This window comes from Desmodus rotundus, chromosome 5 (genome assembly GCF_022682495.2).
Source record: "Desmodus rotundus isolate HL8 chromosome 5, HLdesRot8A.1, whole genome shotgun sequence".
Taxonomy (NCBI): Eukaryota; Metazoa; Chordata; class Mammalia; order Chiroptera; family Phyllostomidae; genus Desmodus; species Desmodus rotundus.
In genome coordinates this window covers 78829161-78841927 of record NC_071391.1, presented here as the reverse complement: position 1 = coordinate 78841927, position 12767 = coordinate 78829161, and the positions used below count along the sequence as shown (strand labels likewise).

At 34.5% G+C, this 12767-nt stretch overlaps 1 protein-coding gene across 1 annotated transcript in view; it reads right to left on the bottom strand.

Moving 5' to 3' along the window:
* Positions 1-12767, bottom strand: part of ATM (ATM serine/threonine kinase) — a 169345-nt gene that overhangs the window by 55787 nt on the left and 100791 nt on the right. The window contains exons 36-40 of the mRNA XM_024570803.4: positions 11062-11203; positions 9029-9205; positions 7040-7217; positions 4443-4530; positions 1857-2012 (exon numbers count right to left, since the gene is read on the bottom strand). Coding sequence (XP_024426571.2) covers positions 1857-2012; positions 4443-4530; positions 7040-7217; positions 9029-9205; positions 11062-11203 — 741 coding nt within the window. The remainder of the gene's footprint in view (positions 1-1856; positions 2013-4442; positions 4531-7039; positions 7218-9028; positions 9206-11061; positions 11204-12767) is intronic.

Below are 12767 nucleotides of genomic sequence, written 5' to 3'. Positions count from 1 at the left end.
AAGTAGGAAAGACAGTATTACAAACTGTGACTCTAAGTCTAAGGCTGTAATTCATTCAGACAAAATGGAACTGGCAGGACTTCTGTCACGAACACTAAAATGACTGAGGTTGGGAACTAATGACACTTTTTGTCTAAATCCTGTTTGAAGAAGTTTTGACTTTTTTCTAAAAAAAATTATGGGTACTAACCTTTGAAATCTCATACTTTCTCAGGGGCAAGTTATAAGTAAATAAAACTGGATATGTATTTTTGAATACCTAGTGTGGGGACACATTGCTATTAAATAATTTTAATAAAAAGTCGAGAGCAATTCATTGTCTTGCACATGACAGTGTCTGTAAACTGTTCATTTGTGTTTTGCTTACAGTTATTCTTTTCCTGATCACCTTAAATTTACAAAGTGTCAGTTCACTTGAGTTACTGAACAATACTGGCCTTCCCCCCACTCTATACACCTCATATCTCTGCTTGCCCTCCCTTACCCATCAGGCACCTGGGAAAAAAAATCAAAACCAGAGTATTAAAGAAAACAGCAAGTACTATTTATCTGTCAAGCACTTTTTCCAAATGTTAACCAAAATAAAATGTAGGCACTCCTGTTTGTTGCACAATTTTGTAAAAATTTGCCACATTCTATATTATCACCTACCATCAAATTAAAGGTACTTTTATACCCATGGAAGAGCTCAGTTACAGACTCCAGTTTAGTAAGAAATACCATTCCATGGAACTATGATACTGAAGCACATTTGGATTATAATTACTACTACCAAGTATACAGGCCCTGACTCAAAATTTTAAGACTCTGAGAATAAGCAATAATCAATTTCTTATTCAATAATACTTAAAGACAACATACTTGTCTCCACAGGAAGTCTGCAGTGATTATGAACATATCAATTACATATTATACACAGAATCTACATACTGTAAGTTTTAACCTGTTTTCATTTGGAAAGTAGAAATTAAATACTTAACCAAAGAGTGAAGAAATCACTCCCAGTCTTCTAAATTAATTACGTTATGATTAGGATCTATTTCCTGGTTGCTAGTTTTCCACAGTCTAAAAACCACACTGCTTCTAGCTTAATTACAACCCAAAGTAGAAATTCTAAGTAGCAAGCAAGAGAAATGTTTTAATATAATATATATTTGCTATTTCAATTTTGTAACATAAGTGATTTTCTGGTGGAAATATAAAAATAAACACTAGGTTTATATGAAATGAATAAAAATTTGAGAAAAGTAGGGGGGTTATGAACTGTATTTTTTACTCTTGAAGTTTTTTTACTGTATTTTGTTTTTCACTATTACCTAGGACTACACTTATTAGATTTTTATGAGAGTTCTAACTTAGAGGAAAAGCAAATTAAAGTATTAGAAATACAGGTGGGTAACAAATACAGTAATGAAAGTTATTTAGTCACAGAAATAAATCATTACATTACCTCATAATTAATAAATAATATGGATCTTGACTAAGCTGAGGGAACAGTGGTAAATTTAATTAAACTGAAATCAGGGACTCACTCAACTATTTGAAACATATTTATTTTTGACTTAATATTAAGTGTCCAAGGCTGGTTGCTATGAGGAATACAGGGAAAAAGAAGTACGGTCTGTCTCCCAGCAGATCCTTATCTGTGTAATTTTTACAATTCTTAAGTAATAAATATCTCTACTTATTCCAGAGCATAACTACTTATTTCTTTTGAAAGAATTATTTCTCTTTAAAAGTTAGAAAGCTATCTAAAATATCATTAAATGGGGGAGGTGAGAACAAAAATCTGTAACAACTTCATTGAAACAATGTCAACACCAGTTTTAAAAGCCAAAACTTGTAAATTCTATTACCTTTTCTCTTGATCATCCATGTTTTTCCTATCTGCATAGATTTCTGCATAGAGTAATGCTGTAAAGTGAGCAGCACAAGACTGAGCTACCTTGGCAACCTCCAGATAATTCAATTCCAGCCAGAAAGCATCATCAAACACTGTTCCTGAAGAAGATCTAAAGAAAATTTCCAAATGAAGTCATGTCCATTTCTTTAACTTCAATATTAAAAATATGTTGATGTAAAATACAATGGTAGCAAGTTCTAGTTAAAAACGAAAATTACATTCAAATAACCAAAACCCACACTTCCCAATGTACACAATCATCCCTTGGTATCTGTAGTGGCTGGTTCCAGGACCCCATGCAGTTAACAAAATTTACAGATGCTGAAGTACCTAACATAACATGGTGTAGTATTTGCATATAAACTATGCAAATCCTCCTGAAGATGATACTTTAAATCATCTCTAGATTAGTTAAAATACTTAATATAATGAAAATACTATGTAAATAGTTGTTATGCTGTATTGGTTAGGGAATAATGACAAGAGAAAAAGTTCATATATGTTCAGTACAGATGCAACCATCATACATCTAACTATATATTACATGTCAGCAACAAGGTAAAATTTCTTTTTCTGAGTATTTTTGATCCACAGTTGGTTGATATGCGGATGTGGAAGCTGCAGATACCGAACCCCTGGATACAGAGGGCTGATGGTAACTATAAACAACTAAGATTAATGGCTGAGGAGCCCTACGTGTCACTCTTTTTGTATCACACACCCCTTAGAAAATATGATGAAAGCGAAAGCTATCATCCCAGAATAAACTTGAGGTTCATACTTCTCTTTCACCAAGGGATCCATGGGTATATGCTAAGAACAGGCTGCATCGAGTAAGCAGTAAGACGTACACAAATCTTTCTAAACGGCCAATTTAATGAAAATACTGTTTCTTCTGTAACACACAGTTACATGTCCTTTCTATTTGCAGTTCATTTTCTCCTTAGTTTTTTTTTTGTCTAGGTTGGGTTATTTAATAAAAACTTCCCACTGTGGTAACAGTTGGCCAGGTGTGAAAGAGATCATAGATATTTATTATCTTTTTCAAAAATGGGTCATAGAGATGTGACACAGTAATGGTTAACAGCACTGGTTTTAGAGTAGGATACAGGTAGGTTCAAATCCAGCTGTATCAAGAAAACCCCAAAATGTAGCAGGATTACTTACTACAAACTATATGATTTTCAGCACCTTAACCACTTAATCCTCAACTAACAAGCAAAAGAGAGACAGACTCATAGATAGAGAGCAGGCTGACAGCTCAGGGGTAGGGGAGTCGGGGGCAGTCAGGGGGTGAAGGGATCGAGCGAAAAAGGACTCATGGACTTGGACAGCAGTGTGGTGATTGTGTGAGGGGAAGAGGGATATAAAGGAACTAAACAGTAATAGGGGAAAACACGATAAAAAATAAATTTAGCCCTGGCTGGTGTGGCTCAGGGGATTGAGCACCAGACAGCGAAGCAAAGTGTCCCTGGTTTGATTCCCAGTCAGGGCACATGCTTGGGTTGTGGGCCAGGTCCTCAGTAGGGGGCGCATGAGAGGCAACCACACAATGATGTTTCTCTCCCTCTCTTACTCCCTTCCTTCCCCTCTCTCTAAAAATAAATTTAAAAAATCTTTTAAAAAAACTTTAAAAAAATAATAAATTAAAAAAAAACCCTGAGTATTAAAAAGTTTTATCTTCTCCAAAGCTTACCAATGTTAACACCATTCTACCACAATGATGAATCTGATGTAAATGACTGAAAGGTGAACCTGCCTTCCGACACCAAGAAAAGAGATGCCTCCAGCTATAGTTAAAGCTGCTTATAAGCTTTCTCAGAACAGAATCTGTTATGAAACAATAAGGTGAATTAGTAACTCTCCAATGAGAAACAGAGACACTGAAAGACCTAACACTTATTTTTCTAAGAATGGAGTAGAATGGTATGAGGAGGATATAAAGAAATTAATTTTTCAAGTGATAATACATTTAGGTTAAGCAATTTTCCACTTTTCCCTCACCTCTTCCGCCCATTTTTTATCAATTACTGCCACAACCACAATACATTTGTCATGAGACATCAATTGCTACCTACTTAAGTTATAGGCCTACTACATTATTTCTTATATAAAAAAAGAAACACATCTTATAATAAAGGTACATAAAGGACACTTTTAAATAGTTGTAGTTACTTTTATGAGCTGAAAGTGAAGAGAAAGGTTAAAAGTAATGCAACTGAACTTAACCTGAAACATAAATTACTCCTTTCCCATAACTTTGTAGATAAAATAAACTAAAGCTTCAAAGGGTGTGTGATTTAGCAAAGATAACGTTGTTAGTGGTACTGTTAGGACTAGAATTTAGAGGTCCTGATACTGATTTAACCAAAGTACTACCCTAAACATGAATTATTTCAGAGAGATATAAGCATCACACATTAAATATGGCATCTTGCTTGCAGCCACATCACTTCAAATAATCATGTTAAAATTCAGCCAGCAGTAACAAGCTACATTTCCAAATCCTCAAACTCAAGAAGCTGTATTTATTAATTACCTCTTTTGTCTCCTCAGGTAGTCCACAACAGTCAGCATTGTTCTTTGTGACTTTTTACCCAAGCAGCATCGGGAGAAGTGCTCTGGCTCTGACAAACAAACAAAGATGCCTCCTCTCAGTCCCAGGGCACTTGCTTAAGCCCATCCTTCCTTTTGGGTGTGTGCCTGCATCCCTCTACACTATGGAAGGGTCCAGTGGGCAGTATCGAGCACAAAATTGGTTCTTAATAAATATGAATTGATAAATGGAATTTAATGGCACACTTTTAAAAGAAACTACTGTGCTTAATAAAACTAGAAATTAATTGTAATTTACATTTTGTTTCTGAAGGTGCCTAATTCATTGATTCAATAAATATTTATGTAGGATACTGTATGTTCTGGGTACAGTATACAACTATAAATAGAACAGACTACTTCTAACCACGTAATAGTTACTAACTAGCCTGAGAGACTCTTAGTACAAGGTGATAAATGCTATGAGAAGAAAAGTTTAAAATAGAGGAGTATAGAAAGGAAAGTGATCTCAACAAAAAAATTGTCACAGAAAAAGTGAGATCTGGAAGGAGAGCAGTGGTCCAGCAGGAGAGGAGGAAAGGACACTGTTCCAGGCAACAGTGATACTACCTGAGATGCTGGAACAAGAAAGAACTTGGAGAACTTTCTGAAAGAAGTTCAATATGGTTGAATCACAGAGACGTAAAGCACTAAGGACAATGCGGACACAGAAATACATGGATTAAAGTTACTTATAACACAGAATTGGCAGGATTTGGAAATGAGATGAAACGTGGGAGAGAGATTCCTGGCTTGGGCAACTGCATGCCATTGATGAAGAGTACACATTAGAGAAGCAGGCTGGGGGGAGAGAATGAAGATAGTAACTTTCCCTTTTAACAGCCGAGTATGAAATACACATGGGACATCGAGTGAAGGCAGTGAGATATCAAAAAAGATAAACCATTTAATTTGATAGAAATCTGTACTTACTTTCCTTTTTGTAGTAGAATTTTACATATAAGGTTCGAATTTTCAGTTAAGGTAATGAAATATTGGCCCTCTACAGAAATATAATAAAATTGGCTGACTTAGCCTTCGAATGTTTGTAGCATAGATGTGTATGTACAAAGCATAAAAGTGGAAAAAAAAAGTCTTGACCATGTTCATGATAATAAATTGTCCAGTTATCACAGGTAGTGATTCTATTAAATTTGGTAAACAATAAAATTATGTTTAATACTGCTTTACATTATACAGTATTTAATGTTTAAGTGCTTACTGGTAACTGTGAATACTTATACCTGTATTTCCCAGATTAACAAAAGGAGATATATTCTGGATACTTCTCAAAGTCTCTATGAGAATTTTTATTTTAGGACTTTCATTACCGCACCCTAAAGAAAATTCATATAAGCATATTCTGGACCATTTACACGGCCAACTTATAATCCAGTAGAACCACAGAACGGACATCCATATCTATGTTTATAATTATTCAAATAGTAGAACTGTAATTGCTGTTAGCCAATAGAAAAGAACACACATAAAACATGAAGCAGAGTAAAGTGAAGTCTAAATGCAATCACCATCATGTCAAATTAAATTTGTACTAGTAAAAGTAAAAAACAAAACAAAACAAAAAACAATTGAGAGACCTGAGTAATCATGACGTATGCCAAAGTAACTAGTCAAGTCTGGGAAAACAATTACATTAAATTAATACTTTTCTTATCATTGTATTGGTCTTAAACTACAGTAAGTGAATTTGTACCTAGTTTTATGTTTGCACATAAAATACATTAATACACTAAAGAGAATAAGTTAACATCAAAGATCTATGAATTTTTTCCTTATTGAAATTTTAGTTTGAAAACCTGACCTATGATGTGTGCTCAACTATGCATCTATACATAACATGAAACCAATTCCTGATGGAATTTCTCCTGCTGTGAGCTCTTCTTAGCATAGGAAATACTTATATAGTATGAAAAAAATAGGTTTTAAAAGTAAGTAAACTATAATCCAATTTTTTAAGAAAACTGGAAAAATACATATCGAATGTTAACTGTCATTACTGTAGATAATAAAGCTATGGGTAATTTTGTTAACTTATATTAATTTTTCTATACATTTCACAATAAATGTTTTTGTAACAAAAAAGCTTCTTTTAAAAAATGAGTCAGTCAGAGCTTTAATATGAAAATTCCATCATATCTCCAACACAATACCTGTAATAGTTGGCTGCACATTTGTCTGCTTTTCCTTCGCTAGACTGCAGGGTGTGCCTTGGTCACATCTGTGTTGCCTGTGCGAAGCACAGCGCTTGACGCATACTGAATGCTCGGTGAGTTGCTCCATTGTTAATAACCAAAATTTACTGAGGGAACACTATCCATCAAGTATTATCCTAGGTGCTACATATACATTATCTCATTGATAACGTGCTACAATTTTTACCTCCATTCTATAGATGAAAAAATAGATGTTCAGAGATTATGAAATTAAGTCCATAAGGTATCTTGATAAGATACCAACAAATCTATCTGTTTCTAGAACTGAGATGTTAACAGTATAAATGTGAGAATTTTAACAGAATACCTGAATCCAAACTTGTAGGGGTTGTGGATCTGTTCGTCTGTGAGGAGTATCTGAAACAGTTAGTGAAAAATCCCTGAACGTGTGTAGAAAGCAAATTTCTCCATGATGCATTTGTATCTTCTAATAAAATATCATGGATCAAGTATGGAAGTACAGTCTGACAAAAGTCAGCTTTTACCTGGAACACACAAACACATCAATAGTTTAAGTAAAAAACCCCACAACATTTAAAACTTTATTCTATGTTACTGTTATATAAGCTTTTAACAAACTGATAGGTGAATATGCCATCAAATACAACATACTGTTAAAAACACACAAAAAACATGGGGACCAACCACAGTGATTTTTTAAGAAAAAACTCAAACATACCTAGAATATCTATAGAAAACATACGTGGTTAGCTACAATGTCAGTTGCTCATTTACAGTCAAAACCATTTTCATATAATGAAACAGAATATTGCTTAGAATGAAATTATGTCACTGCCGTAAATAAAATTTTAAAGTTGCAAAGTGTTAATAATAACAGAAGTTCTCGTATTTGATATATGAAAAAACAGGGATCAATATTTAAGAAAAAGGTTGCAAACTTCATGGACAATAATGGGGGGGTGGAGACAGGAGGGAGGTGGGGAGGGCTGGGGGTTAGGCTGGGGTGGCGGGAAAAGGCAGAGAACTGTACTTGAACAACAATAAAATTTTTTTAAAAACTTGAAAATTTGATTTTTGTACATTTGCTACACTCAGTGGTGAGTTACAACAGCCATTTTAAAATATTTTTTTTAAATCCCCAATTCCTGGGTATAAAGTTTGAGTACTTATTTGTACTATGTTCCCAAGTATTTAAAAAAATGCTTTAATATGTCTGGTACATTAAAAGAGTACTCAACCTTATTTTTCCAAAATACCATCTTCATATATTCTTTACATGCCCCCCACACAAGATAAGGTGTAGATTACAAATTTCCTTTTTAAACTAAAGACAAGGCAAAAAGCCAGTTTTGGTATGAGAGAATTTAAAGGACTAGGAACTGAGGTAGACATGAATGTATATTTGGAACATTTTGTCTTCTGGCCCAAAGTCAGAACTCTATAAACATCCTAGGCATCCTCACTCATGAAGAATGAGCTGTGGGCGTGTGCAGGGCCTCACTCCTCTGACCTTGTAGAGTGCAGAGCAATGCTGCAGACAGGGCAACGACTGACTCACTGTCAACACTTTCTCTGTGAGAACCCAAGACTGCGTTGTAACTGCTTCCAGTGAGTGCACCTTACCAGCATCCTCACTTCTCTATCAGTTATCTGTAATTGGTGGCACTTGACCTTCTCAGGTATGTGGTTTTCACATTTCTGGTGAATCATCTCAGCAGTAGTATAAATTAAGTAGTATAAATTAAGATTTTAAAGTCTTAGAGCACCATGAGAGTGCTGTTTAGGATGACGTATTTGATAAAAGCATGTAACATAACTGTGTTTGATTTGGTACGTACCTTTACTCTCTATTGAAATAAACTGTTGTATACTTTCAAAAATGAAAAAGCAATACTAATTGCTACACCATTTCCTTGTCTCATTCAAGAAAGCGTATCAGGGAAAGTAAATGACAATGACCTTATAAAAAGGAGTAAATGAACAAAAAGAACAAACCTCTGCTTAACATAAATATTTAATCACCAGAATTTTAACTATTTGCTCTATGTACCCCTTAGAACTTATCCAGTACGTAAAGACCTCACAGCTGAAACCTGCCGCATAAAGTAGTGGCTACATAAAGATATCCTGCTGGAAGAATTCACAACAGCTGAGTGTAGTGATGTTGCATGAGGAAGACAACCTCATGCCCTCTTTTTGCAGACGTTATAGGCTGCAAACACGTACACAGGAGCCAAATGGAATGGGACAAGCAAAGAAAACTATTAAGAGAAAAACCAAGTTAAAAAAAACAAAGACAGAAAGGGTTTAGGTAAGACCAAGTAGTCATTTTTACCTCACACATTGGTTTTAGTAATTGAAGAATTTCACTTTTTGTGCCTCCACTATCCAAAAAAGCACAAGTCAGTGTCTTTATCCAAACGTCATGATTTTCACTTTGAGGAATCCACAGGCTTGTGTCATCCAAGCCCTCCAAAGGGCTTTCTCTATCAAGTCTGGGAACTTCCAAAAACTGAAAATGAAGTGATAAGAAATATAAATAAGGTAATCAGAAATACATTTTACCTTTCCCATGGAAAGCAAACACCTAAACATAAACAAATCTATTTTCCAATAAAACTATATACAGTTTAAATCTGGAGGCCAGGGTTACCTTTAAATTTTAAAATACATTTATGTTTACATGAGAGGCAGACTGGTCTGGTTAAAAAATCACTGGTCTAGACAGCAGAGAATGAGCTCTACTCTCAGCTCACTACCAGTAAATTATACAGATCACAAACTCTCTGCCTCATCTGTCTTATGTACAGATCCAGTCCAAATCTAGTAAACAGAACTGAGTTCAAGATGAAATAAGATTTTAAAATGTTACAACTATACTGTTTTACAGGTTACATGACTAGTTTTATTAATAGTTTATATTAGCACTAATTTTACTAAGACCAAAATTATATTTATGATACATTAAAAAATACTATTTCAGTGATGGGTATATACCCTGAAATTAAATTGGTGAAAACCCAATCATACATTTCTCAGGCACTTTATGAAAAGAAAATATTAAACAGGAACGTTTAGAGAGTGCTGGTGCCTGGACATGGTATAGAAACTCCATGCCTCTTCCCCATGCCTTGTCCTATGCATCTCTTCCATCTGGCTGTTCCTGAGTTATATTCTTTTGCAATAAATCAATAATCTAGTCTTTCAGAAAACAGAAGAAGGAGGAATCTTTTCCATCTAATATTATTAGGCCAGCAAAACCAAGACACCAAGCCAGAGATTAAAAAAAGAAGTATTCAAAGTGATGAAAAGTGAGGACCTACATCCAAGATTACTCTATCCAGCAAAGCTATCATTTAGAATGGAAGGGCAGATAAAGTGCTTCTCAGACAAGGTAAAGCTAAAGCAGTTCATCATCACCAAGCCCTTATTATATGAAATGTTAAAGGGAACTATATAAGAAAAAGAAGATCAAAACTATGAACATTAAAATGGCAACAAATTTACAATGATCAACAACTGGCTAAGAAACAACCTAAGCAAAACCAGAAGGAGAACAGAATTGTAGATAAGGAGATCACATGGAGGGTCATCAACAGGGAGGGGAAAGGGAGAAAAGGTACAGGGAATAAGTAGCATAAATGGTAGGTACAAAATAGGGGGAGGTTAAGAATAGTATAGGAAATAGAGAAGCCAAAGAACTTGTATGTACGATCCATGGACATGAACTAAGTGAGTGGGGGGGGAAATGCTGGAGGGTGGGGGATGCAGGGTGGAGAGGGGATAAAGGGGAGAAAAAAATTGTGACAACTGTTATAGCATAATCAATAAAATATACTTAAAAAATAAACAGGAATATTTATAGTAAAGGACAAGCAAGAGGTATTAAATATCCTTTAGAGAGTACTTTTGGTGGAATCTTGTTATGATACCAACATGGAAAAAGGGAGAAATTTGTAGGTCATCTTATATTTCACTGGAAGGGGGTTATAATACTTAAACTTGCTATGGAAATAAATACTTGCTTGTTGATTTCAATACCTAATAACCACACTCCAGAGCAACAGCTTTTATGGGATCAGAGTCAGGGTTTCTTACTCATGAGAAAAAATGCCTTTAGTAAGAACTCCTCCCTTCCCCAAATCAATCATCACTTCTCTAGGCTACCTATGTCTCTCAGCTTTTCATAGACACTATCATAGTTAGAAACACAAATCCCTTAGATTCAGGAAGTATAGTTGGAATTATTTCTAAAAAAGGTTAAATGTTAGTATAACACTATTTAAGGAACTTGATATTCCTATCCCACAGCCAAAAGAACTGTTCTAGAATAGTGAATAGTCAATAAACATTTATTATTTCACAGACCTTTTTCCTTGATGTTCTAAAAGGGTGTAGATAGACCAGCATGGGGTCAGTTGTCGTCTTGTAAATCTCCCAGAAAGTATGACCGGTCTTCGTGGCTAAAATGTTTTTCAAACAGGTAACAGCAGCTGATCTCACTTTGACACTGAAAAACAGATATAATTCAAAAACCTATAAAGTATATCAACTATTATTGATAAATATTAAACAATCTCCAATGAGAAATTAAAATATAATATGTATATCATTAGGAAAATGTTACATTTATTAGGAAATTTTACATCAATAAAATTCTATTACATCACAGCCAAAATTATCAAAGGATTTTTAATATTCTTTCAGTAAACCTGAGTTACTCATCAATAGCAATTCCCTTCAATAAAGTTTATGACTACTGAAAAGTAAAAGAACTCATAAAAATAAGTAAAATAACAGACTAATAAAAATGAGCAATAAGAATGAGAGAATAATAATTCACCTAAGAAAATAATATTTTGATTATGTTTTCCTCAAGAAATACAAATAATCAGGGGTAAGGCAGAATGATATTTCACTCCAGATGATAGAATTATTATCTAGAACAATTTTAAGCACACAGTAAGTGCACACGCACACTTACTGTGATCAGAAGCTACCCAAGAATCACGACATGAGGCATCTAAAACCTCTAATAAAATACTGAAGGGCCTTCTCTTTTGCAAAAAAAATTAGGAAAAGGAGGGCTGCAGTACAAGAGCATTGAAATGTTAACAGTTGACAAAAACAAGCCAAAAAGCCTGATGACTGTAAATGATGATGAGCTATCAAGCAAAGGCCCAGAAACTATCACACAGAAACATAAATCCTGAACTTGGATTCATCCTCCCCTCCTATTTCCCTTTTCCTCCATATCCAGTAATCAGTCAGTAAGTCCTGCTGGCTCTATGTTAAAAACATACCCTCGTTCCATCCCAGGTAGAATATAGGTGTTAAGTATATGGGTGTTATTGTAAAATTCTTTCAACTTTTGCTGTTTCAACTTTTGAAAATTTTATTATAAAATGTGGGAAAAAATGTCAGGCTTTTTATTGTAACAGCAACAAAACAGATACAGGTCCATTAAATCCACAATGAAAACATGGCAGGTAGACATTACTGTCAATCACTTGTTCCCCAAGAAAAAGGAGGGAGGGTTTAGAAGGAAACAGATGCAAAACACCTACTGACCTTAGATAGATGCCCAGTTGTGGGCAAAAATTCTTTGAACCCACACCAAAGAAAAAGGTAATGAGGTGCTCAAATATATAAGTAAGTAAGTAAGTAAATAAATAAATAACAGATAGATAGATAAATAAGGGGCAAAGAAAGAAAGCAAACACAGTTTTATAACCATGAAGCTGAAACTGTTATATTTGTTATCATTTTGTTTTGCAAAGAATAAATGGGTAGAAGATAACTCCGCTTAGCTTAAGTTTTAAGTTGTGAAATTTCTACTCTACAATTTATTTTAAAGGAATCAAAATAGTCTAGCTGAGAAGAGTGGAACATTTCATTTGGACAAATGCCCCAAATATCCTACTTTGAATTTCCATACTTAATGTTCTACGTAGAACCATCTGGCAGTTTTCTTATTGTCTATTTGTCTAGTCTACTCTCACTGGAATCTCCCATGAACCTTGTCTAGTATATTCATCAGTATATCAAATGCCTAGAACATAGAAAGGTTTCAG